General features: G+C 41.4%; 2 protein-coding genes across 4 annotated transcripts in view; one reads left to right on the top strand and one right to left on the bottom strand.

The window, feature by feature from the left end:
- LOC148368257 (uncharacterized) overlaps positions 1 to 27,558 on the bottom strand; it is a 541,253-nt gene that overhangs the window by 109,960 nt on the left and 403,735 nt on the right. The gene's annotated exons all lie outside the window — the stretch shown is intronic.
- The window catches only part of LOC148368268 (zinc finger protein 385A-like), an 85,637-nt gene that overhangs the window by 26,989 nt on the left and 31,090 nt on the right, over positions 1 to 27,558 (top strand). For 2 of the 3 annotated variants that reach the window (XM_088330246.1, XM_088330247.1), the window contains one exon: positions 9,048 to 9,211. In XM_088330246.1, the coding sequence (XP_088186372.1) occupies positions 9,048 to 9,211 (164 nt within the window). Of the gene's footprint in view, positions 1 to 9,047; positions 9,212 to 14,047; positions 14,192 to 27,558 lie in introns of those variants that run through there. The other variant, XM_088330248.1, reaches the window with a different exon arrangement.

Here is a 27,558-nt window from a genome sequence, read left to right as displayed (position 1 = left end):
GCCTTCGCAGACTCATCCTTCCTTTCTATCTTTTTTGGAATCCCGCACGCGAGTTGGAGTTTCGTGTGCAAACTGGTCAGAGATTAAAATCTGCGGCCGCTGATGAAAAGACTTTGGCGTGAAGACGATGCCCTACAAACTCAAGTACAAAGCGTCTCGGGGGGGGAGGGGCCTAGCCGGCATTCTAAAGCTCGGAGGCCATTCCGGTCAAAATTCATTTGGTTCCGAGCCTGAATGGAGGCTCCGCCCCCGATGAAACTGTAAGTAGTGATTAGTTACGGTTCCTAGTAACTTTATTCATAAGTAACTCAGATTACTCACAGCTAAATGTAGCGCATTACAAGTAACTATCTAGTTACAAATGACCCTATGTTGTCATGATTACTGTGACTCGGCTATGCCCGCTCCTTTGCCGCCAACTGCCGCAGGCTATGATTGGCTCCCTGTCACAGACAGAGTGGGAAAAGAGGGGAGAGAGAGAGAGAGAGAGAGAGAGAGAGAGGGAAAAAGAAAGAGAGAAATTTAAAGAAAGAGAGAGAGAGAGGGAAAAAGAAAGAGAGAAATTCAAAGAAAGAGAGAGAGGGAAAAAGAAAGAGAGAAATTTAAAGAAAGAGAGAGGGAGGGAAAAAGAAAGAGAGAAATTTAAAAAAAGAGAGAGAGAGGGAAAAAGAAAGAGAGAAATTTAAAGAAAGAGAGAGAGGGAAAAAGAGAGAAATTTAAAGAAAGAGAGAGGGAAAAAGAGAGAAATTTAAAGAAAGAGAGAGATGGAAAAAGAGAGAAATTTAAAGAAAGAGAGAGAGAGGGAAAAAGAGAGAAATTTAAAGAAAGAGAGAGAGAGGGAAAAAGAGAGAAATTTAAAGAAAGAGAGAGAGGGAAAAGGAAAGAGAAATTTAAAGAAAGAGAGAGAGGGAAAAAGAAAGAGAGACATTTAAAGAAAGAGAGAGAGGGAAAAAGAAAGAGAGACATTTAAAGAAAGAGAGAGAGGGAAAAAGAAAGAGAGAAATTTAAAGAAAGAGAGAGAGGGAAAAAGAAAGAGAGAAATTTAAAGAAAGAAAGAGAGGGAAAAAGAAAGAGAGAAATTTAAAGAAAGAGAGAGAGAAAGAGAGAAATCGAAAGAAAGGAAGAGAGAGAGAGAAAAGAAAGAGAGAAATCGAAAGAAAGAGAGAGAGAGAAAAAGAAAGAGAGAAATCGAAAGAAAGAGAGAGAGAGAAAAAGAAAGAGAGAAATCGAAAGAAAGAGAGAGAGAGAAAAAGAGAGAGAGGGAGAGAAAGAAAGAAAGAGAGAAAGAGAGAAATCGAAAGAAAGGAAGAGAGAGAGAAAAAGAAAGAGAAAAATCGAAAGAAAGAGAGAGAGAGGGAGAAAAAGAAAGAGAAAAATCGAAAGAAAGAGAGAGAGAGGGAGAAAAAAATTAGAGAGAGAGGGAGGAAAAAAAAAGAGAGAGGAAGAAAAAACAAGAGAGAGAGAGAGGGAGAAAGACAGAGAGAAATCGAAAGAGAGAGAGGGATAAATCGAAAGAAAGAGAGAAATCGAAAGAGAGAGAGAGAGAGAAAAAGAGAGAGAAAAATCGAAAGAAAGAGAGAGAGAGGGAGAAAAAAATTAGAGAGAGAGGGAGGAAACAAAGGGAGAGAGGAAGAAAAAACAAGAGAGAGAGAAATCGAAAGAAAGAGAGGGAGAGAGAAATCAAAAGAACAAGTCCTGCGTTGTTTTTGTTCTGTTAGACTGAGTTAGTGTCGCAATACGTTCAGAGTCAGTTTTTTCCATGTTTCGTTCATTCGGAGTTAGCGATTCAACACGGGGCTTGTTGTCTCCATTTCATGTTTTGTTCAGTTAGGGTGAGCGCGTGGTCCGACAAGTCCTGCGTTGTTTTTGTTCAGTTAAACTGAGTTTGCGTCGCAATACGTCCAGTGTCAGTTTTTTTCATGTTTTGTTCATTTGGAGTTGGCGATTCAACAAGAGGTTTGTTGTCTTCATTTCATGTTTTGTTCAGTTAGGGTGAGCGAGTGGTCTGACAAGTCCTGCGCTATTTTGGTACTGTTAGACTGAGTTAGTGTCGCAATATGTCCAGTCTCAGTTTTTTCATGTTTTGTTCATTCAGAGTTAGTGATTCAACGCGGTGTGCTGTCTTTATTTCATGTTTTGTTCAGTAAGGGTGAGTGAGTGGTCCGACATGTCCTGCGTTTTGTTCTGTTGGACTGACTTAGTGTCGCAATAAGTCCAGTGTCAGTTTTTTTCTTGTTTCGTTCATTCAAAGTTAGCGATTCAACACGGGGCTTGTTGTCTCCATTTCATGTTTTGTTCAGTTAGGGTGAGTGAGTGGTCCGACAAGTCCTGCATTGTTTTTATTCTGTTGGACTGAGTTTGCGTTGCAATACGTCCAGTGTCCGTTTTTTTCACGTTTCCTTCATTCGGAGTTAGCGATTCAACACGTGGTGTGTTGTCTTCGTTTCATGTTTTGTTCAGTTAGAGTTAGTGAGTGGTCCAACATGTCCTTTGTTGTTTTTGGTCTGTTAGACTGAGTTAGTGGCACGATGCGTCCAGTGTCAGTTTTTTCACGTTTCGTTCATTCGGAGTTAGCAATTCAACACGGGGCTTGTTGTCTCCATTTCATGTTTTGTTCAGTTACGGTCAGTGAGAGGTCCAACATGTCCTGCGTTTTGTTTTGTTGGACTGAGTTAAAGTCGCAATAGGTCCAGTGTCAGTTTTTTTCATTCGGAGTTAGCGATTCAACACGTGGTGTGTTGTCTTCATTTCATGTTTTGTTCAGTTAGGGTCAGTGAGTAGTCCGACAAGTCCTGCGTTGTTTTTGTTCTGTTGAACTGAGTTAGTGTCGCAATATGTCCGGTGTCAGTTTTTTTCATGTTTCGTTCAATCAGAGTTAGCGATTTAACAAGTGGTGTGTTGTCCTAATTTCATGTTTTTTTCAGTTAGGGTTAGTGAGTGGTCCAACAAGTCCTGCATTGTTTTTGTTCTGTTGGACTAAGTTAATGTTGCAATAGGTCCAGTGTCCGTTTTTTTATCATGTTTTGTTCATTCAGAGTTAGTGATTCAACGCGGTGTGCTGTCTTTATTTCATGTTTTGTTCAGTTAGGGTGAGTGAGTGGTCCGACAAGTCCTGCATTGTTTTTATTCTGTTGGACTGAGTTTGCGTTGCAATAGGTCCAGTGTCCGTTTTTTTTTTCATGTTTTGTTCATTCAGAGTTAGTGATTCAACGCGGTGTGCTGTCTTTATTTCATGTTTTGTTCAGTTAGGATGAGTGAGTGGTCCAACAAGTCCTGCGTTGTCGTTGGTTCTGAGCGAGTCTTTAAACGTTGCTAGTGAATAAGCAGGCGGGATTGTTCAGGTGATATAGAATTCAACAGCACCCTCTTTTGGTCACTTCCGGTTTTGCGGGTGGATCGCCTGCGAGGAGGAACTCCGAGAAAACATTTCGTTTTGATGTGAGGACAAGTGACGGGTTCGAATCCCTTCCGAGGGAAATATTTCAGAAGCTGCTGCACGTTGTGATGACTCCGCTTGATGGGAACCTATGTTACAACGCATGGGTTTCACCCGGTGAGGTTATAGGGGGGGACCAACTTGCAAGGTAAAGAATGGAGTATCCGGTAACGCTGATGAACATCCATCTGCGTGTGTCATCATTTAAATATAATATCGAACGTAAAACACTATGTATTATACGATATGTGTATTCTACTATATGTTTAGCTTAAAGTGATATTTTTAGAGCAAAGCAGACGAACACCAAGGTAGGTTAACGTCATACGGATGTGCACACTTTTATTCTGAAAAAAAGAATGTTCTACTTCCGGTCTATTTTTACATATTTTGAATGAGCTTTCGAAAAAAAAAAGCTAGAAAAGTCCAACTTTAACAATTTCTCACCTTGGGCCATGGGTTGTCAGGACCAGGACAAAGACAGGACCCACTTGCGTGCGTTTCTCTGAGTTTTATTAGGAAGAAGGAAAAGGGGAGAATACAGGATCCGTAGATCGAGCAAAGGCGGTGTCGAGAGCGGGGAAAAACAGATCGATGGCCGGGACGGGGGAGCAAAAACGTAGTCGGGTTCAGAAAAGGGGTCGGAGCCGGGAATCAAACAAGAATCAGGACAGGAGATAGTCAGGGTCGAAAAGGCTTGCCTAGCGTGAGCTGAGGTTCGCAGACTGACTGACAATTGGCGACAGGTAGCCAATCAGTGTCTGAGGCAGTTGGGCAACAATTTGGGGCGAGGGACTGCCTTGGATTGTAAAATAGAGCCATCCTGAAGAGCTATCCTTTTTTCTTTCCAATTTATGAATAAATATTCCTGCATTTACGTGTTATATTTCTTTATATTTGGTTTCAAATCGATCATTTTCATCAAATTGGTTTTGAAAGAATCACTATTTGTAAAGCTTACTGATGTGACTCAGCTGTGCCCGCTCCTTTGGCGCCACCTGCTGCAGGTTCTGATTGGCTCCCTGTCACTATTTGAACACAGTCCTGTCAATCCCCTGTTGTCAGTCCGTCTGCGAACCTGAGTATATACTAGGCAAGCCTGACTCCCACCTGTCCAATTTTTGCTCCCGTCTGTCTCCAGCTACGACCCGTTTTGATCCTGACCACGTCTGCTCTCCTGTCCTGGCCTACGACCCGTTTTTGATCGCGATTTTTAGCTCTCCTGTCCTGGTGACTGACCCGTTGTTTTCCGCTCCCGACACTGCCATCGCTTTTCCACTTCCGCGTTCAGAGCGACCTGCTTTCCGAGACCAGCGATCACCGGATGGTGTGTGTAATCCCTCTCTCTCTTCCCAATATAAGTGAGAGAAACGTCACGCAAGTGGGTTCTGTCTCCGTTCTGGTCTTGACAAGGGTTTGAAACTATGTTTTGGTTCCCCTTCTTTTGAATCGTATTGAAGTCCTTAAAAAGTGCTTGAATTTGGCCTTGAAAAAGGTATACTGAATAATGTTCTGAAATAACGCTAAGGGCGTGATAGTTTTCGGTTTCCGGCGTTTGAAGCGCTTAAAGTCGAGAGGCGGCAGTCACCAGACACTTGAGTTCCGTCCCGGCTAAACCGCTAATCCCCTCCTCACGGGCGCCGCTTCCCTCCCTCGCACGATTTCACGCTTACGGGTATCGGGAGAAGCCTTAAATGACATCTCCGGAGAACAAATGGAGAAAATTCCCACTAACTCAGCAGGCCCCAGAAGAAGGCGTGAAGTAGCCGGTGATGTGTTGTTGCCGGATGAAGCAGCTCTATGAGCCGACTCTTTAGAGCAAATGACTCCTGATTGCTGGAGAGCCGACTCTCCTCCAGAAAGCTTTTTTTCCCTCTCGTGATTGGTTCATATGCCTTTCTTTTTCAGGGATTCCGTGTTGTGGATTTGTAAGGGACATTGTTTAGTATTTAGTGCCCCCTAGTGGTATAAAAAAAAACACTATAAGGATATATTTTTAAAAAGTGGAGACATTTGACATATGACGAGGTTTACCAAGAGGAAGATTGTCCACCATCTTACTGCGAAGGCTGCCCAAAGTTACATTTTCTCTCCCCGTTATCCTTTTTTCGCGTTTCTTACTCTTCTGTTTTCTTTATATTTTATTCTTCTAATCATCTCCTTTTTCATTCACTTTCTTTTTTCTTCTTATCTTTCATTTTATTCCTTTTTTTTTCTTTTGTCTTTTCATAGGTCTTTTCTTTTTCTTTTTTTGTTTTCTATTTGCCTTTCATTGTTTTTTTTGTTTTTTTTTTTTACTTTTTCTTTCATTTGATCTGTATTTTTCTCCCGTTTTTTGTCTGTCATGGTTGCCATGGCGCCCAATTGGCCCAGCCCGTGTGGCGCCAGCTGCGGCTCATTAACAGATTGGCTTTCCGTCTGTTTAAGCTCATTGCTCTCACTCTTCCTTTGTCAGTCCGTCAACAAACCTCTGCCCCGCAAGACGTGGGTTTTGACTCGGTCCTGTTTTCCTGTTGGTATTTTCTGTCCGGTATTGTTATGTTTTTTTTTTGTCCTGTTTAATATCGGTTTCCAGCTTCGTTTCCGTCTAGTTGGTCCTGTTTATTTGGGATATCCTATTTCATTATCTATCCTGTCTGTCCCTTCCTGTCCGGTATCGACCCCATCCGTCCGATATCAACTCGGGTCAATTTGTATCGATCTCGTCAGCATCTGTCTTTCTATCATATCATGCGAGACCGCTGCCTCACTTGCCTGACTCCCCATTTCTCGTGAAATAAAAGGCTTGTGTGAGAACGTCACGCGTTTGGGTCCTGATCCTGTTCTGGTTCCTGACATTTTTTTCCATGTCATTGTTTTTCCTTTTTCTTTTTTTCTATTTTTTCTTTCATTTTATCTTTATTTTTTCCCTTTTTTTGTCTTTCTTTTACCCTTCTTTTTCTCTCCATATTTTCTTTTTTCTTTTTCTCTCGACACGCCGCCCTCTCAAAGCTTGACAACGTTAAATGAGTTATTATAAGTCATCATGTTACATAAGATTCGGTCATATATCAAGAAAAATCTGAAGAGCCATTTGGGACCCGAAAGAGCCGGCTCTTTTTGATGAGCCTAGCCAAAATAGCCGCTTCTCTAAAAAGAGAGGGAATTCTACTCACTGGGAGTCATGGGGCGTTTTCAATAGGGCCATATTAAAATGTTTGATGGCGTCCGGTCGCTATCGCCCTCGGCCGAGGTCAACGAGGAGAGAAGAGATTAGCGGATTTGCACCGGCGCGCCTAAAGAATTCGGCGATCCGACAGCATGATGATGTCACTCCTTCGCTAGCAGCCGTCTTCTTGTCGAAAGCTAAACGAACGGAGTGAAAAAAAGAGAATATCAGACTCTGAGGTTGTCGTGTATTGACTGTTGTTGGTTTCTAAGAGCAAGGAGGTTAGATGCATCTTAATGCAATGCCTTCAGGTTCCAAAAGGGGGCAGCGCCTTAGCGGAATTAGATTTCGAGGGCCCGCATATTCTAAAACGCAATAGAATAAGATAATCTGAAGCTGGCTACACTTGATGAATCCTTGCTTTTTTTTGAAGTCTGTCATGATTACCGATTAGTTCCCTGTCCTTTTTTAAGCCCAGTCCTTTCTCTCTCTGGTTGTCAGTCCGTCAGCGAACCTTTGTTGCAAGGCGAGCATTTTGACCCTGAATCCCGCCTCTCCAGTTTTTAAACCTATTTTTCCACCTGTCTGTTCCTGGTCTTTCTGTTTGTCTCCGGCTTCGACCTGTTTTTGATTCCGACCATGTTTGCTCTCCCGTCGCGGCTTACGACCTGTTTTTGATCCCGACCACTTTTTTAATCTTGACTACGTTTTTGCTCTCGACCACGTTTTTGCTGTCCCGTTCCAGCTTACGACCCATTTTTGATCACGACCACGATTTTTCTCTTAACCACGTTTCTGCTCTCGACCACGTTCCGCTCTCCTGTCCCGGCTTACGACCCATTTTTGATACCGACCGCCTTTATGATCTCGACCACGTTTTCGCTCTCCTGTCATGGCTTACGACCTGTTTTTGATCCCAAACACGTCTTTGCTCTCGACCAAATTTTTGTTCTCCTGTCCCGGCTTACGACCCGTTTTTGATCCCGACCACGTTTTTGCTCACGACCACGTTTTTGCTCTCCTGTCCTGGCTATCGACCTGTTTTCCGTCCTTGACATGTCATCTCCCGTTCCGGAAGATCCACTTCCGTATTCGGATCGAAGAGTGGCTTGCTTCCTGCGTCCAGCGAGCATCAAATCGCTTGTGGCTAACGCTACGCATTTGGGTCCTGATTCTGTTTTCGTCGTGACAAGGCCGGAATGAGTAATTCATGACAATACCACTGTAAAAAATACGTGGAAATAAAAGTACAGTAATAATATAAAATGACTACAGAGATACTACGAAAATACCTGAAGTAATACTACAAAGAAACTTCAAAAGAGCGGTGGTAGGAGTCAAACGGACGGAACCATTTCAAGGCAGCAAACTATTTCCGACGCGGCGTTTGACTGTTCTCTTTTTAAGCATCTAGCGTTCGTCCTGCTATTTAAACCTCTCCCGTCCTTTGTGATGGAAAAATGTGATGCTTTTTTGAGGTTCTCGGGTTGAATTTGGTGGTGCTGATATCAAAACAGGATATTAAAATAAAACAGGACAAACGGGACGGGAACAAAAACTGGAGAGAATAATAACCAGGGCAAAAATAGACAGAAACGAAACTGGAAACTGAAATTAAACAGAACAAAAATAAACAGGAACAATACCGGACAGGAAACAGGATCGAGTCAAAACCCACGTCTTGCGGTGCAGAGGTTCGTTGACGGACTGACAAAAAGCCAATCTGTCAACGAGCCGCAGCTGGCGCCACACGGGCAGGGCCTATTGGGCGCCAGGGCAACCATGACAGCTTTAGCTTAACTCTATTATAAATATTCAGGTCAACAGAAATATTTTGAAATCGTGAAAGTGATCGTTTTAATCAATGATTGTATGGCATTTTAGTACACTCTCCAGTCTGCATGAGTTTTCTGGGTTTGAATGTTGTGCAAAAAAATTCAATTGCTCTTTTGCTTTGTTTTTCATTTTTACAAACACAAAAAAATAAATACTAATGAGGGAAATTTTTTGGAGAGAACGTCGTTGTGCATCGTCCCAAAATATACGCAGAGAGTAGATATGGCAAAAAGGGAACAAGCTTTATTGCATTCGGGACACGTTCAAAGTTCCAGACGTTCAACATTGGCTTTTATAGTCTTCTCAAATAAAGTTAAGATATCTCGTGAAGGTCGTTGGCCCCGGCAACAAGGTCATCCCACGACCTTCACCGGATGCCCACTTACTTGTCTTTAGTTATTATCCACATTCCACAACAAAAACACCCTCAAAAATAATTCTATTATCAAATATGTCATCCCTGAATTATGATTGAATCGTGAGCCTCCATAAAGACCCCCACCCTTTTAATGCCATTCACGTCCCGTTCTGGCCCCCGTGAGAATGCATTTTTGACCAAGTGGCCCCCGAGCTCCAATGAGTCGGACACAGCCAAAGAAATGAAATTCTATTTTTCTCTGTGCGCAGGAGGTGTAAACGCGGGCGGGGCGGCGGGGGCGGTCCCGGCCTTCCTGCGGACCCCCGCCCTCGTGGGGCCTCATTTGGAGATGAAGCCCTTCTTGCGGTTCCCCCTGGAAGCCCCTCCCCCTCCTCCCCCGCACAGCTTCAGCCTCTTCCACAACTTCGGCACGGTAAGAACAACAAAAATAAGAAGAACTTTCGCTCCAGTTCTTTCCGCGTTTCCGGACGAAGTCATCGTTCTGTCACGGTTGCCATGGCGGCCAATTGGTCCCGCCCGTGCGGCACCAGCTGCGGCTCATTGGTTTTCCGTCTATTTAAGCTCAGTGCTCTCACTTTCCGTTTGTCGGTTCATCAACCCGCAAGACATGGGTTTTGACTCGGTCCTTTTTCCTTTTGGTATTTCCTGTCCGGTATTTGTTCCGTTTATTTTATGGTTAACCTCGTTTTCCAGATTCGTTCTTGTCTACTTTATCCTGTTTCATTTCGATATCCTGTTTTTATATCAATCTTGTCCGTCCCGTTGTTTAATATTAGTGTCCAGTTTCGTTCTCGTCTACTTTTTCCTGTTTAATTTCGATAGCCTGTTTTGGTAGCAATCTTGTCGGTCCCGTTGTTTAATATCAGTTTCCAGTTTTTTTCTCGTCTAGTTTGTCCTGTTTAATTTCGATACCCTGTTTTGATATCCATCCTGTCTGTCCCGTTGTTTAATTTCGGTTTTCAGTTTCGTTCCCGTCTAGCTTGTCCTGTTTAATTTCGATAGCCTGTTTCGATATCAATCCTTTCTGTCCCGTTGTTTAACACTGGTTTCCAGTTTCGTTCCCCTCTAGTTTGTCCTGTTAATTTCGATAGCCTGTTTTTATATCAATCTTGTCTGTCCCGTTGTTTAATATCAGGTTCCAGTTTTGTTCCTGTCTAGTTTGTCCCGTTGAATTTTGATAGCCTGTTTTGATATCAATCTTGTCTGTCCCGTTGTTTAATATCGGTTTCCAGTTTTGTTATTGTTTACTTTGTCCTGTTTAATTTTGATATCCTATTTTGATATCAATCCTGTCCATCCCGTTGTTTAATATCGGTGTCCGGTTTAGTTCCCGTCTAGTTTTTCCTGTTTAATTTTGATATCCTGTTTTGATATCAATCCTGTCCGTCCCGTTGTTTAATATTGGTTTCCAGTTTCTTTCCTGTCTAGTTTCTCCTGTTATATTTTGATATCTTTATTCATATATATATATATATATATATATATATATATATATATATATATATATATATATATATATATATATATATATATATATATATATATATATATATATATATATATATATATATATATATATATATATTCCTCAACAACAAGTAAACAACAACACGGCTCCATTCAACACAATATGACAATTAGCGAAACCAAATATGGTGCGTGCGTCATGACGTCACGCAACGGAAAACGTCTTACCGCAATACCACGCGTAAGAGCGCTATTCAATTGACAAAACTAAACAACTATATTATTGATTCATGACAATAAAGACAATTCTAGTTCCAACCGTAAACCTTAAACCCAAAAACTAATTCGAGCATTTTATGGATTCGAAGATGTATTATTTTTTTTTTTTGTATTTGGTATTTGATTGAACCTGCAAGTCCCAAAATATTTTTCTATCCAAAGCATTTCCTCCCTGAGTGTTGTGAGACTTTATGTCCACAAGAGGGCGCCACAGGACAGACAGGGGAACCCCGTTCACAGCACTGTCCTGGATTATATTCTCGAAAATGATTCCTTCTTTTTAAGAAATTACACGTAAACAAACACATCAAATACAACACGAAGAATACATTTTATGATAAATCATTTTAATCAAATGATATCGACTTGTCATTGAAATCAAAGTGGAAGAATCATCTATCGAGATCGGGCCCGCTAAGGGATTGAATCCGGCCCGCGAGACGACACTCAGAGAAGCGCAAGAGAAAAACAAACTGCAGGTTGAAATATGTCCACTTGATGTTGCCAAAGAAAGGTGGCTCCAACAAAGACACTCTACTTGTATTTCTTTCTTTCTTTCCCTCTCTCTCCCCCTCTCTCTGTCTCTCTCTCTGTCTCTCTTTTTCTCTTCCTTTGTTGCTCTTTGTCCCTTTCTCTCTCTGTGTCTTTTAACTTCATTTGCTCTAACTTCCTTTTTTCTTTTTCTCTCTTTTCTCTCTTCATACTCTTTGCGCTTTCTTTTCTCCTTTCTCTCCTTCTGTCTTTCTATTTCTCTTTGGATTTCTTTCTTCCTCTCCTTTTCTTTCCCCCCCTCTCTCATGACTTTTTATCTTTTGTTTCTCACGTTTTCTCTCTCTCTCTCTCTCTCTCTCTTTCTTTCTTTGTCCCGCCCTCTCTCCTTTCCCCTCTTTCTCTTATTTCTTTCTCTCTTTTTCTTTCTCTTGAATGTACTCGTCCGGCCCCCGAGAGAATGTTTGTTCTATGGTGTGGCCCCCCAGTTCAAATGACTTTGACACCCCTGATCTAAAGGGACAGTGTGTCATGATGAGCGCCTCCTTGTGGTACAAAAACGAAATAGTTTGTGTACTATTAGGCAAAAGTACACGAACTATCCTTCTACTGTTGATTTTCATAAAAGAAATCTGGCATCTTGCTGCTACGCAGTACCCCGTGGCACTGGATTTCCTTCAATTTGGACCATAGAGTGCCGTCTAGTGCTCAAATATTACACACGAGGGCATTCAAGAGATAATGTGCCATATTTTTTGACTCCTATTGGATCAGGACCCAAACGCGTGACAATCTCACACAAGCTTTTTATTTTCCGGGAAATGGGGTGTCATGCACGTTAGGCAGCCGGTCTGGCGTGGAATGACAGGAAGCCAGAGGCCGACGAGATCGATACCGACTGCTCGAGTTGATATCGGACGGATGGGGTCGATACCGGACAGGACGGGACAGACAGGATTGATATAGAAACAGGATATCGAAATGAAACAGGACAAACTAGACGGGAACGAAACTGGAAACCGATAATAAACAACGAAACAGACAAGATTGATATCAAAACAGGGTATCGAAAATAAACAGGACAAACTAGACGGGAACGAAAACTGGAGAGAATAATAAACAGGACAATAATAGACAGGAACGAAACTGGAAATCGATATTAAACAGCGAACCCCGGATCATGGGCGCAGCCCTTCCTGGTTCCTTCGATAAAACTTGTGGTAAACGTTACGCGAGTGGGTTCTGTTTCCGTTCTGGTCGTGACATGGATACATGGACGGATACAATTGTGGTATTTTTTTCAAACTCTAGTATTTTTGTAGTATTTCCACATTTTCTGATGTATCTGTTTAGTATTTCTGTTGTATTTTAATAGCATCTATGTAGTATTTCTACAATATATTTATATCTGTAGTATTGAATTAGTGGTATTTTTGTCGTACTTTTGTCAAAGTATTTTTGAAGTATTTCCCAAGTAGTGTTTTAGTAGTCGTGTTTTTATGCATATTTGTAGTATTTTGTAGTTTTACTGTAGTTTTATTTTTGTAGTATTTTCCTATTGAATTATGTGTTGCATATCTGTAGTGTTTTTGTAATTTACTGTAGTATTCATTTTGTTCTATTATGGTACTCTGGATCGTGGTACACGTTACGCGAGTGGGTTCTGTTACTGTTCTGGTCCTGACAGTATACATGGACGAATACAATTGTGGTATTTTTTTCAAACTCTAGTATTTTTGTAGTATTTTCCTATTGAATTATGTGTTGCATATCTGTAGTGTTTTTGTAATTTACTGTAGTATTCATTTGGTGCTATTATGGTACTCTGGATCGTGGTAAACGTTATGCGAGTGGATTCTGTTTCCGTTCTGGTCCTGACAGTATACATGGACGGATACAATTGTGGTATTTTTTTCAAACTCTAGAATTTTTGTAGTATTTCCATAGCAATTTTTTTCATGTATTTTTATTTAAGTGTTTCCTAAGTAGTGTTTTAGTAGTAGTATTTGTATGCATATCTGTAGTATTTTGTAGTTTTACTGTAGTTTTATTCTTGTAGTATTTTCCTATTGAATTATGTGTTGTATATCTGTAGAGTTTTTGTAATTTACTGTAGTATTCATTTTGTTCTATTATGGTACTCTGGATCGTGGTACACGTTACGTGGGTTCTGTTTCCGTTCTGGTCCTGACAGTATACATGGGCGGATACAATTGTGGTATTTTTTTCAAACTATTTTTTTTGTAGTATTTCCATAGCATATTTTTTTTTAATTTTTTTTTATTTAAGTATTTCCTAAGTAGTGTTTTAGTAGTAGTGTTTTTATGCACATCTGTAGTATTTTGTAGTTTTACTGTAGTTTTACTCTTGTAGTATTTTCCTATTGAATTATTTGTCGTATATCTGTAGAGTTTTTGTAATTTACTGTAGTATTCATTTTGTTCTATTATGGTACTCTGGATCGTGGTACACGTTACGCGAGTGGGTTCTGTTTCTGTTCTGGTCCTGACAGTATACATGGACGGATACAATTGTGGTATTTTTTTCAAACTCTAGTATTTTTGTAGTATTCCCATAGCATATTTTTTCCAGTATACATGGGCAGATACAATTGTGGTATTTTTTTCATTTCATGCGTAAAAATAATCCAAAAAGACATGTTTATGTTGCACTAGAGTACGGAAGTGGTATTCAAGTACAAAACCTGAAAGGCATACTTTCTTTCTTAAACATGTTCGAGTCAGACCGGAGTATAAGTCGCAGCAGCCATAAAATGCACGATGAAAAAAAAGTGAAAGGAGAAAAGAAGGAAAACCTTCTCCTTTTGTCAGCACAATTTTCAGATTCCGTAAATCTTCCTGAGCAAGGGGAGTGGGAGTCAACCCCTCCCTCAAATAGGCGAAAGGGGAGGAGCTTGGCAAAAAGGGGAGGAGCCACGGGGGGCTGCCGGAGGACTCCCCCGAGGCAGGGGGGGAAGCCCCCGAGCCGAAAAGAGGAAAAGCGCCCCGACACGCTCGGCCTCGCCAGAAAAGCAGCCGGTGTCCAGGAAATCACGTTGTCCCTCGGTCAATCGTGAGGGACGATTGGCAGGGGGGGACGCGCCTGTGGCGGCTGCAAAATGCAGCTGCAGGGGTCCGCCGATGCTCCGGACAAAAAGGTGAGTGGAACACCTCTCGGAGAAGGAAGTTGACTTCGCTTTCCTGTTCTGTTAACTGAGAGAATCCCTGGCTTCTTCAGGTGTCAGGTGTCCTTTCATGTCCCGTTCTGCGTTTTTCGGTGCTTTCATTAGAACTTTGATACTTCTCTCAAGTTTTCAAGATATGACTTGTGAGGAGCAGCAAAAGCAACTCAGTTTGTCACTCAAATCGCCTTTCATGTTTTGTTCAGTTAGAGCCAGTCAGTGTTATAGGTAATGAGTGTATCACATGTGGTCTCCATTTTAGGTTTTGTTCAGTTACAAGCGGTTCGTGTTTCAAAATCAATGGTTAAATGTCTTGTTGTCTCGTTACCCGTGTCAGTGCAAATCTTGTGTTGCCCAACTTTCATGTTTCGTTCAGTTGTAGATAAATAGTGTCCTGACAAGTCACGTGTTGTCTTTCCTATCAATAGCATTACTGTTTTGTCAGTGTTAAAATCCACACCCTGGGTTTTTCCCTCTTTCATGTTTTGTTCAGTTAGAGCCAGTCAGTGTCATAGGTAATGAGTGAATCACATGTGGTCTCCATTTCAGGTTTTGTTCAGTTACAAGCGGTTCGTGTTTCAAAATCAATGGTTAATGGGCTTGTTGTCTCGTTACCCGTGTGAGTGCAAATCTTGTGTTGCCCAATTTTCATGTTTGGTTCAGTTATAGATAAATAGTGTCCTGACAAGTCACATGAAGTCTCTCTTGGAGTCCACACCCTGGGTTTTTCCCCTTTCATGTTTTGTTCAGTTAGAGCCAGTCAGTGTCCCCAAAACGAGGCTCAATGATTATCTCGGTGGTGTATTTATTGATGCATCCACTAGGGAGCGCAATTATTCGTCGAGTTATAGTTATTGTATCACATGTGGTCTCTATTTCAGGTTTGGTTCAGTTACAAGCGGTTCATGTTTCAAAATCAATGGTTAATGGTCTTGTTGTCTTGTTACTCTTGTTGCTGTTCAGGTTTTGTTCAGTTATAGATCAATAGTGTCCTGACAAGTCACGTGTTGTCTCTCTTATAAATATCCTTACTGTTTTATTAGTGTTGTAGTCCCCACCCTGGGTGTTCCCCTTTCATGTTTTGTTCAGTTGGAGCATGTTTGTACGTTAAGAAATGTGTCTAACAGTCTTTGTCCGTTATTGTTTAAGAAACATTTGAGTACATATTGTGTATTGTCTTCATTTCATGTTTTGTTCAGTTACAGCCAGCAGTGTCTCTTTTCATATGTTGTTCGGTTACTGCTAGCATGAACTACTTTCATATTTGGTTCAGTTACAGCTAACATGATATTCTTTCATATTTGGTTCAGTTACAGCTAGTTAGTGTCCCAACAAACCCTGTGTGATCTTACTTCAATGTTTTGTTCAGTCAGAGGCAGTTGGTGTCCCAAATATTATGTTTAATTGTCTTGTTGTCTTGTTACTCTTGTTGCTGTTCTATCCACGTGCGAGTGCAAATCTTGTGTTGCCCAACTTTCATGTTTGGTTCAGTTATAGACAAATGGTGTCCTGACAAGTCACGTGTTGTCTCTCTTGTCAACACCATTACTGTTTTATTAGTGTTGGAGTCCACACCCTGGGTTGTTCCTCTTTCATGTTTTGTTCAGTTAGAGCGTGTTACTATCTTAAGAAATGTGTCTGATAGTCTTTGTCATCTTGGCGTTATTGTTTCAGAAACATGTGAGTACATATTGTGTATTGTCTTTCTTTCATATTTTGTTCAGTTACAGCTAACATGGTCCATCTTCATCTTTTGCTCAGTTACAGCTAGCATGAACTTCTTTCTATTTAGTCCACTCACAGCTAACATAATTTATTTTCATATTTTGTTCAGTTACAGCCAGCCCGATCTCTTTTCACATTTGGTTCAGTTACAGCTAACATGGTCCATCTTCATATTTTGTTCAGTTACAGCTTGCATGAACTACTTTTATATTTGGTTCTGTTACAGCTAAACTTATCTACTTTCATATTTGGTTCAGTTACAGCTAGTTAGTGTCTCAACAAACCCTGTGGGATCTTACTTCGCTGTTTTGTTTAGTCAGAGGCAGTTGGTGTCCCAAAGATTATGTTGAATTGTCTTGTTGTGTTGGCACTCTGAGACTGTTCTGTCTGCGCGCGAGTGTAAATTTTGTGTCGTCTAACTTTTCTGTTTTGGTAAGTTAGATCCAGTCGGTGCTCCAGCGTTGTATTTCACGGTCTCATTGTCTTGTCAATCTCGTTATTGTTCCATCCACGCATGAGTGCAAAACTTGTCGTTTAATTTTCAGGTTTTGTTAAGTATTAGCTAGGTAGGGTGCTATCGAATCCTGTGTTGTCTGCCTTTCATGTCGTGTTCAGTTGGATCTAGTTACTGATCCAAAAATTAAGTTTAATAGTCTCGTTGCGCTGTCATACTTGTTATTGCTCCACCCTTGCGGCACCCAACTTTCATGTTTTGTTCAGTTAGAGTTCCGACAAATCTTACGTCACCTTTCATATTTTGTTCAGTTACAGGTGGCACGATCTCCTTTCACATTTGGTTCAGTAACAGCTAACACGGTCCACCTTCATATTTGGTTCAGTTACAGCGAGTTAGTGTTTCAACGAGCGCCCAATTTTCATGTTTTGTTCGGTTAGGGTTACGACGTATCCTACATCACCTTTCATATTTTGTTCAGTTACAGGTAGCATGATCGCCTTTCACATTTGGTTCAGTTACAGCTAACACGGTCCACCTTCATAGTTGGTTCAGTTACAGCGGTTAGTGTTTCAACGAGGGCCCAATTTTCATATTTTGTCCGGTTAGAGTTCCGACGTATCCTACGTCACCTTTCATATTTTGTTCAGTTACAGCTAGCATGATCTCCTTTCATATTTGGTTCAGTTACCGCTAACACGGTCCATCTTCATATTTGGTTCAGTTGCAGCGAGTTAGTGTTTCAACGAGCGCCCAATTTTCATGTTTTGTTCGGTTAGAGTTCCGACGTATCCTACGTCACCTTTCATATTTTGTTCAGTTACAGCTAGTATGATCTCCTTTCACATTTGGTTCAGTTACCGCTAACACGGTCCATCTTCATATTTGGTTCAGTTACAGCGAGTTAGTGTTTCAACGAGTGCCCAATTTTCATGTTTTGTTTGGTTAGAGTTCTGACCTGTCCTCCATCACTTTTCATATTTTGTTTAGTTACAGCTAGCATGATCTCCTTTCATATTTGGTTCACTTAAAGCGAGTTAGTGTTTCAACTAGCGCCCAACTTTCATGTTTTGTTCGGTTAGAGTTCCCACGTATCCTCCGTCACCTTTCATATTTTGTTCAGTTACAGCTAGCATGATCTCCTTTCACATTTGGTTCAGTTACCGCTAACACGGTCCATCTTCATATTTGGTTCAGTTACAGCGAGCAACAAACACCCAACTTTCATGTTTTGTTCGGTTAGAGTTCCGACGTATCCTACTTTCATATTTTGATTGCTTCAACACGACGTATCGGTTTTGCGGATCCTAGCGAACTTCCTTGTTCTGTTTCCTCAAGGCGTCCCGTCGGGATTCCTTTCGTGTCAATCAATCCTATTTTGACGGAACCCGAAACGGAGAAGTCACGTAACGGGACGGGACACGAGACGGAGATTTACGATTCGAGGCACGGCAAAGTGTGAAGTCGGGACGGAGAGACGGAGGGAACGAGGGGGGGACGGAATTCCCAGCTCCAGTTCAACATACCGGGAGCCCACACCCAAAACTGGCTCGGGGTCAGCACTGATATCACCTCACTCAGTTGTGTTGTTTGACTTTCAGGTTTTGTTCAGTTAGTTAGTTTGTATTCCAATGTATCGTCTTTCATCTCTGTCCTGCGGTGTCGGAGGCGGTCCTTGTGACCTTGACTTCTTCATTTCCCTGGAGCGGATGGATTTACCCATTCACACACACACCGATAGCGGTGTTAGCCGTACAAGGCGCTTACATTAGGGCAGGGGTGTCCAACTGGTTTTAGCTGGGGGCCACAAATGCTACAAAAAAATCTCACGGGGGCCAGACTTGTAAGTTTAAAAAAAAGAGAGAGGGAGAAAAAGACAGAGAAAGAGAGAGAGCGATAAACAGATGGGAAGAACAAGGGAGACACAGTGAAAGAAAAAAGAGAGAGCAGAATAGAGGTATGAATGGAGAAGGGGGAAATGAATAGAGAGAGAAAAAGAAAGTGAATAAAGAAAAAGAGAAAGATATAAGAGAAGTGAAACGACAGAAAGAGTCAGTAGGAGAAAAAGAGACAAAGTGAGGGGAGAGAGAGAGAGAGAGAGAGAGAAAGAGAGAGAAATAGAAAGAGAGAGAATTAAAGTGTATATTAGAGAGAGAAAATAGAAAGAGAGCAAGACAGAGAAAAAGAAAGTTAGAGAGTGAGAGAGAAATAGAGAAAAAGACAGAGAAAGAGAGAGAGCGATAAACAGATGGGAAGAACAAGGGAGACAGAGTAACAGTGAGAGAAAAAGAGAGCAGAATAGAGATATGAATGGAGAAGAAGGGGGAAATGAATATCGAGAGAAAAAGAAAGTAAAAAAAGAGAAAGATAAAAAGAATAAGAGAAGTGAAATGACAGAAAGAAAAAGAGTCAGCGGGAGAAAAAGAGACAAAGAAAGAGGGTGAGAAAGAAAGAGAAAAATAGAAAGAAAGAGAATGAAAGTGTAAATGAGAGAGAGAAAATAGAAAGAGAGCAAGGCAGAGAAAAAGAAAGAGTTAAAGAGTGAGAGAGAAATAGAGGAAAGATAAAAAGAGAGAGAAAGAGAGCGTGATCGGGAGAAAAAAAAGAGGGAGGAATAAATAAAAAAGAAATGGAGAAATACGACCACAATTGTTTTGCAAGTGTTAACTGGCTCGGGTGACATCCGGTGGGAATATTTCAAACCACAGCTCATTTTCCTCTTGCGCTTCTCTCACGGTTGTCTTGCGGGCCGGATTCAAACCGTTGGTGGGCCCGATCTGGCCCGCGGACCGCCAGTTCGACACCCGTGCATTAGGGGGTTCAGTGTCTTGCCGGGAATAGAACCGGCGTATTACTGGTCCCGAGACGAGCGCTTTACGACATACTTTACACCCACTGAGAGCAGAGTTCTCTGTTTATGGTCATGCCCAAGGGCATTTACCACACTCCACCTGGGAATCGAACCCGCGACCTCTGCGGTCGTAAGACGAGCGCCCCAAATAATACACTACGTCCCTGTTTAAAGCGGTAGTAGTTTTACCGCAGTTGTGGTTTTTAGTATTTGTGTAGTCTTTCTGCAGTAGTATTTCTGTAGTATATTTTTATGTATATATATGTAGTATTTTTAGTTTTACTGTAGTTTTATTTTTGTAGTATTTCTGCTGAATTATTCTTGTAGTATTTTTTTATTCTTGTAGTATTTTTGTAATTTACTGTAGTATTATTTTTTTGTACTATTTTGGTAGTATTTCTGCAGTCGTACTTCTCTAGTAGATTTTGGATGCATATCTGTAGTATTCTGTTGTAATTTCATAGCATGTATGGAGTATTTCTAAAGTATGTTTTATATCTGTAGAATTAGATTAGTGGTATTTTTGTAGTACTTTTGTCAAAGTATTTTTTAAGTATTTCCTCAGTAGTATTTTAGTTGGATTTCTGTGGAATTTTTGTAGTATTTCTGCTGAATTATTCTTATAGTACTTTCTGCTTCATTTCTTTGTTGTACATCTGCAGTATTTTTGTAATTTACTGCAGTTGTATTTCTGTAGTAGATTTTGGATGCATATCTGTAGTATTCTGTTGTATTTTCATAGCATGTATGGAGTATTTCTACAGTATTTTGTATATCTGTAGAATTAGATTAGTAGTATTTTTGTAGTACTTTTGTCAAAGTATTTTTTAAGTATTACTATAGCATATTATTTGATGTATTTTTCTAGTATTTCTTTTGTATTTTCATAGCATGTTTGGCGTATTTCTACAGTATTTTTTTTATATTTGTAGTATGATATAAGTTGTATTTTTGTCAAAGTAATTTTTAAAGTATTTCCCAAGTAGTATTTTACTTGAATTTCTGTAATTTTTTTGTAGTATTTTGATAGTAGTATGTATGTCCTATTTCATGAGTATTTTTTGTAATATTAATGTAGTGTTATTATTGTAAATCTTGGGAGTAATATTTCCGTAGTTGTATTTTTGTATTATAGTATTTTTTTTAGTACTGTATTTCTTGAAATAGTTTTTTCTTTTCAGAACGAAAACAGTATTAATACAACTTTGTACCATTACTGTCATTCCGTTACTGCATTATTCCACTACTTGTTTATTACCGAATAATTCTGCAGAACGGACCGACAACCCTCACACTACTAGCTACATTCTTTGAAACCTCAAGTAAGCTGAGAGTGCTGAAATTTTCCTCATGTAGATATTCTCCCTACCATATACACTCAAATCTAGGCCTAACTAGGAACTATAAAATGACTGGAGGAAAAAAAAAACATTTTGGATAGTACCCAGAAATGGAGAAGGAGATATTTAAGTGGTTTGAAGCCAACATGGATATGGAGTGTCTCGGCTAACTGTTGGTTTGCAAGCTTTTAAGATTGGACTATTTAAGACATATGAAAAGGCAGCAGTACACGCTTAGATCTTTTTCTTTTAAGTCCAACATCTTGGACAGTACCCAGAAATGGAGAAGGAGATCTTCCAGTGGTCTGAAGCCAACATGGATATGGAGTGTCTCGGCTAACTGTTAAGAAGTTAAGAAATATGAAAAGGCAGGAGTACACGTTTATTTCGTTTTCTTTAAAGATGTGACTACTTCAGAGCAGTTTTAGGAGGTGGGCTTGTACGCGAGTTGATTTGTACCGAAATCGTAACTTTCTGGGTAACGCGTAACTCGAGGGGGGACGGGACGGAACCGTAACGCAGCCAAAACCCGACAAGCTTTTTTCTCCCGGTGTCGGCGGCAGCTGCGCCGTGTTTGGATTAGCCCAGGGTCGCTAGGCAACCTCCGCCCAATCGACACGCGGCTTTACGGGCCCCGGCCCAAAATTCAGGAGGGCGCTTAACTCAATGATAACTGCTCCCCGGGGGGAGCGGTAACGGTTGCTCACGCTTGCCAAGCACTTTCTGGGAAAATTGCTCTTCTTCTTTTCATGTTCTCTACGTTCCTGCTCTGGTTTTAGGAGCTTTCAGCGGGTTCCTATGACATCACTTGGGGTGTATAAGGCCTCTCCCAGCTTGTCCGGTGTCCTCTTACTTTCATGTTTTGTTCAGTTACAGCTTGTTAGTGACCCAACACATGATGCCTGTTCATGTTTTGTTCACTTAGTGTGCCCGCGTGACATTTCCTGAGTGGCAATCGTTGGTCACAAGGATTAACTATACACTGACAGTAAAAATTGCTGTAGTTACTTTCATGTTCTGTACGTTCCTCTTCGGATTTTAGGAGCTTTTGGTGGGTTTATTACGAATATGACATCACATGGAGTATATAAGGCCTCTCCCTGCTTGTCCGGTGTCCTCTTACTTTCATGTTTTGTTAGCCAGTTAGCGACCCAACACACGATGCGTGTCTTGTGTTCATGTTTTGTTCAGTTAGTGTGCCCGCATGATATTTCCTGAGCGGCAATCGTTGGTCACAAGGCTTAACCATGCACTGACGGTAAAAATTGCTGTAGTTACTTTCATGTTCTGTACGTTACTGTTCTGTCTTTAGGAGCTTTCAGTGGGTTTCTATGACATCACATGGAGTATATAAGGCCTCTCCCATTCCTCTTACTTTCATGTTTTGTTCCGTCACAGCTAGTTAGCGTGTCTTGTGTTCATGTTTTGTTCACTTGGTGTGCCTGAGCATCAATCCTTAGTCACAAATCTCAACCATGCACTGACGATAACAAAATGCTCTAGTTACTTTCATGTTCTGTACGCTCATGTTCTGTGTTTGGGAGCTTTCAGTGAATTTTTTCAAAATATGATGTTACATGGAGTATATAGGGGCACTTCCAGCTTGCCCAACGTCATCTTAATTTCATGTTTTTTTTCCAGTTACAGGTCGGTAGCAACCCAACATGTCTTCTGTTCATGTTTTGTTCAGGGACTGTGCCACCATTGCAGTTTGTATGTATATAGTACAGGCCTGGCATTGCTTCTCTTTCATGTTTTTGTTCAGCTGATTCGTGGGCCAGTATTCTATTTCATGACACTCTGTTGCCGTGTCCATGCGTGGGAATGGTTTTAGTGTTGCCTCCTTTCATGTTTTGTTCAGTTACAGCTCATTTGTTTACCCACGTTATATTTCATGGTCTTGTTGCCACGGTTCTCTTGTTGTTTTTTCCACATGTGGGAATGTTTGTAACATGATTTCACGTTCATGTTTTGTTCTGTTAGAACTGGTTAGTGTTCGAACCCAATTGTTTCATCTGATGCCCGGCATTGCTTTCTTTCATGTTTTAGTTCAGCCAGTTCCTGGGCCAGTATTCTATTTCATGACACTCTGTTGCAGTGTCCATGCGTGGGAATGGTTTTAGTGTTGCCTCTTTTCATGTTTTGTTCAGTTACAGCTCATTTGTTTAACCACATTATATTTCATGGTCTTGTTGCCACGGCTCTCTTTTGTTTTTAGTTCCACATGTGGGAATGTTTGTAATATTTTTACATGATTTCACGTTCATGTTTTGTTCTGTTAGAACTGGTTAGTGTTAGAACCCAATTGTTTCATCTGATGCCCGGTATTGCTTTCTTTCATGTTTTTGTTCAGCTTCTTAGTGGGCCAGTATTCTTTTTCATGACACTCTGTTGCCGTGTCCATGCGTGGGAATGGTTTTAGTGTTGTCTCCTTTCATGTTTTTTTCAGTTACAGCTCATTTGTTTACCCACGTTATATCTCATGGTCTTGTTGCCACGGTTCTCTTGTTGTTATTTCCACATGTGGGAATGTTTTTAACATGATTTCAAGTTCATGTTTTGTTCTGTTAGAACCAAATGTATGTATATAGTACATGCCTGGCATCGTTTTTCTTTCATGTTTTTGTTCCGCCTATTCGTGGGCCAGTATTCTATTTCATGACACTCTGGTTGTTGCCGTGTCCCACGCGTGAGAAGGTTTCTTGTGCCGGAGTTTGGAATGTCATGCCATGAGGAGAACATTTGCCGCAGATAAGAATGCAGAAAGTTACGATGGTGGGAGGCCGAAGACCTGACGAGTCGGAAAGGATTGTTCTTTGGGTTTGCTTCAGCGGGAGATTTCCCCTCTTGTGATTTTTCTGGAGTCTACGCGAGCGTGACCACGCCTGGGAAGGTTTGTCCAGAGTCCAAAAGGAATGTGTGTGAAGCCATGACTTCACCTTTGGAAGCGCAGCTGGAACATTTGCTCCATTTTTTTCCACTTTTTTTTTTCTCCATGCGTTTTCTGTCGGTTGCCGTGACGAGAGGAACGCCGCTTTTTACCCAGGCTTACAAAACAATGCCACATCCTTAGGATTGTTATGGTTATTACTATCACTTCATAGACTACTATTGTCAAGTCAAGTCATGTTTATTTGTATAACCCTTAATCCCAAAGAGTCTCAACGTGCATGACTCCCCATTTCCAGTAAAATAAAAGACTTGTGTGAGAATCGTCACGCGTTTGGGTCCTGATCCTGTTCTGGGTCATGACAATACTAATGTAGATTGTCAAGTCCTGTTTATTTGTTTGGCCCTTAATCCCAAAGAGTCTCAAAGGGCTGCATACACCATAGATTATTGCAGGCCCCAGACTATTATGACACCATCCCCTGATCTAAAACCGGCATGAGGGCAAGGAAAAACTCAAAACCTCAAGTCAAGTCCTGTTTATTTGTGACGCGCTTAATCCCAAAGAGTCTCAAAGGGCTGCACAGACCAAAGACTATAAGAGACAATAGACTTTTAGGACACTATCCCCTGATCTAAAACCGACATGAGGGCAAGGAAAAACTCAAAAACTTTGTCCTGTTTATTTGTTTGGCACCCTTAATCACAAAGAGTCTCGAAGGGCTGCACAGACCACCGACTATTGCAAACTACAGACTATTATGACACCATCCCCTGATCTAAAACCGACATGAGGGCAAGGAAAAACTCAAAACCTCAGTCAAGTCCTGTTTATTTGTGACACCCTTAATCCCAAAGAGTCTCAAAGGGCTGCACAGACCAAAGACTATAAGAGACAACAGACTATTATGACTCTATCCCCTGTTCTAAAACTGACATGAGGGCAAGGAAAAACTCAAAACCTCAAGTCAAGTCCTGTTTATTTGTTTGGCCCTTCATCACAAAGAGTCTCAAAGGGCTGCACAGACCACAGACTATTGCAAACCACAGACTATTCTGACACCCTGCCCTGATCTAAAACCTACAGGAGGGCAAGGAAAAACTCAAAAACGTTGTCATGTTTATTTGCGACACCCTTAATCACAAATAATAATAATAATACACAGTTATAGTCAACATAAAATTTCGGTTATTCATATGCTGTAGAGTCAAAGTGTAATTTAAGCTTCGATTGAAACAGTTCCACTGAGGTTGTAGATTGAATCTCAAAAGGCATTCAATAGGACCAGGACCAGAATGGAGAACACTCTCAACCTTCTGGATTTCTTCTTGGCTCTTGGGATCACTAGTAGACCACAGAGCCAAGGCTCCGGACCGGAACATAGGGGGAAATTCAATCTGAAAGATATGAGGGAGCAAGTCCATGCATGATTTGGTATACTACCAACAGATCCTTCAAATCACATCTTAAGCGAACAGGGAGCCAATGCAGGTTAGCTCAAATCGGGGTCATGTGATCAGACTTTCTTGTCTTCGTTAAAAACCTCGCTGCGGCATTTTGGACCAGCTGAAGGATCTTGATTTTGGACTTGGGGAGACCGGAGAGTAGTGCGTCGCAGTCATCGAGAAGGGAGGTCACAAACGCCTGAATTATAATCTTTGCATCGGACTGAGACAGCATAGGGCACGGGTGTCAAAGAGGCGGCCCGAGGGCCGGATCAGGCCCGCTAAGGGATTGAATCCGGCCCGTGAGACAACACTCAGAAAAGCGCAAAAGAAAAACGAGCTGCAGGTTGAAATAGGTCCACTTGATGTTGCCAAAGACAGGTGCCTCCAACAAAGACACTCTACTTGTATTTCTCTCTCTCTCTCTCTCTCTATACCATCCCTTTTCTCTCACTCTCTGTCTCTGTCTCTTTCACTCTTCCTTTCTTGCTCTTTGTCTCTTTCTCTTTGTGTGTCTTTCAAACTTCTTTGGCTCTAACCTCCTTTTCTCTCTTTTCTCTTTCTCTCTTCCTACCCATCGCGCTTTCTTTTCTCTTTTCTCTCCTTTTGTCTTTATATTTCTCTTTGGATTTCTTTCTTCCTCTCCCTTTCTTTTCCCCCTCTCTCACAACTTTTTATCTTTTGTTTCCCATGCTCTCTCCCTCTCTCTCTCTCTCTTTCTCTCTCTTTCTCTCTCTCTCTCTCTCTCTCTCTCTCTCTTCTCTCTCTCTTTTCCACCCTGTTTTTACCCCACTCTCTGTCTCTGTCTCTTTCACTCTCTATGTCTCTCTTTTTCTCTTCCTTTGTTGCTCTTTGTCCCTTTCTCTCTCTGTGTCTTTTAACTTATTTTGCTCTAATTTCATTTTTTCCTTTTCTCTCCTTCTGTCTTTCTATTTCTCTCTGAAATTCTTTCTTCCTCTCCCTTTCTTTACCCCTCTCTCACAACTTCTCTTTTTATTCATTTCTTTCTCCCGCTCTCTCCCTCTCTCTCTTTCTTCGTCCCACCCAGTCTCTTTAGAAAGCTGTTCTAGTCATATTCTCAACGTGTGTTTGAAAGGACAGATCGGGATCATTTCTCACGGCACAGTGGTTGAAAATCACTGCTTGACTGCATAACTTGAAAGAAAGTATACGACATAATGTTTAAATATAAGTACGACATTAAAGATTTACATAGGACATTATTAAAATAATTTGGTCATGGTTTATTACCCATTGAAGTGCCGTGGCAATTTACAGGCTGCTATAGGCTAAACAGATTCACCTCGGCTTTTTTGTTTGGCATTCGGGACGGGTTAAGTCGCTAACGGGAGATATTTATATAGCGGGTCTTTAACGGGGAGCTGTCGATGGACGGAGCAGCTGCCGTCGAGTCCGGCAACGTCGATTTAAATCTTAGTGTCGCGATGGCCGTCGTAGCTCGTGTAGATAGATAGATAGATGCTTTATCCATCCTTGTAAGAAAATTCACACTTCCAACAGTATACTTGTGTTGTCAACAGGATGGCCCCGGGGTGCTGTGTTTGTAGTTTAGCAACAGCAGAGTGGATGACGTCACACGCTAGGCCAAAATTTCGACGTCCCTGCGGCAGAAGAAAATCTTTGTGTCCAGGGTTACACCGCCTCCTGTTCACGTAGATAGTGAGTCTGCCTCCTCTCCGCTTCCCGCAGACTTTTGTGTCTCTGTCTGCCCTAACGGCGCTGAAGCCGGGTAGCTCCACGTTGGCGTCCGGGATGCTAGACGTGAGCCACGTTTCTGTAAAACACAGCAAACTACACTCCCTGTACGCTTTGATGTTTTCCACCAGCACAGTCAGTTCCTCCGTCTTATTTGGTACCATGATTACGGACGGTACTGAAGACTTATAACGCCGCTAGCCGCTTAGCCTTCACCTTAGCTCCGGCTCTGCATCCACAATAAGTGACGCCCTTAATCACAAAGAGTCTCAAAGGGCTGCACGGATCAAAGACAGACTATTATGACACCATCCCTGATCTAAAACCTACAGGAGGGCAAGGAAAAACTCAAAAACCTCAAGTCTTGTTTATTTGTGATGCCCTTAATCACAAAGAGTCTCAAAGGGCTGCATAGACCATAGATGATAGCAAACCACAGCCTATTATGACACCATCCCCTGATCTAAAACCGACATGAAGGCAAGGAAAAACTCAAAACCTCAACATGTCAAGTCAAGTCCTGTTCATTTGTGACACCCTTAATCACAGAGTCTCAAAGGGCTGCATACACCACAGATGATTGCAAACTACAGCCTGTTATGACACCATCCCCTGATCTAAAAGCTTCATGAAAGCAAAGAAAAACTCAAAAACCCCAACATGAGGAAAATGAAGTCAAGTCAAGTCCTGTTTATTTGTTTGGCCCTTCATCACAAAGAGTCTCAAAGGGCTGCATAGACCACAGACTATTTCAGACTACGGACTATTGTAACACCATCCCCTGATCTAAAACCTACATGAGGGCAAGGAAAAACTCCAAAACCTCAACATGAGGCAAATGAAGAAACATTGAGAAGGGACTTCCACAGCTTTGTTGGATTATTGTTTTTCTCTATACCTCATCCATGTCTCTCCTGATTAC

This window comes from Urocampus carinirostris, chromosome 3 (genome assembly GCF_059441175.1).
Source record: "Urocampus carinirostris isolate Australia breed hairy pipefish chromosome 3, RoL_Ucar_1.0, whole genome shotgun sequence".
Classification (NCBI taxonomy): domain Eukaryota; kingdom Metazoa; phylum Chordata; class Actinopteri; order Syngnathiformes; family Syngnathidae; genus Urocampus; species Urocampus carinirostris.
This window is presented reverse-complemented; position numbering and strand designations above follow the sequence as displayed.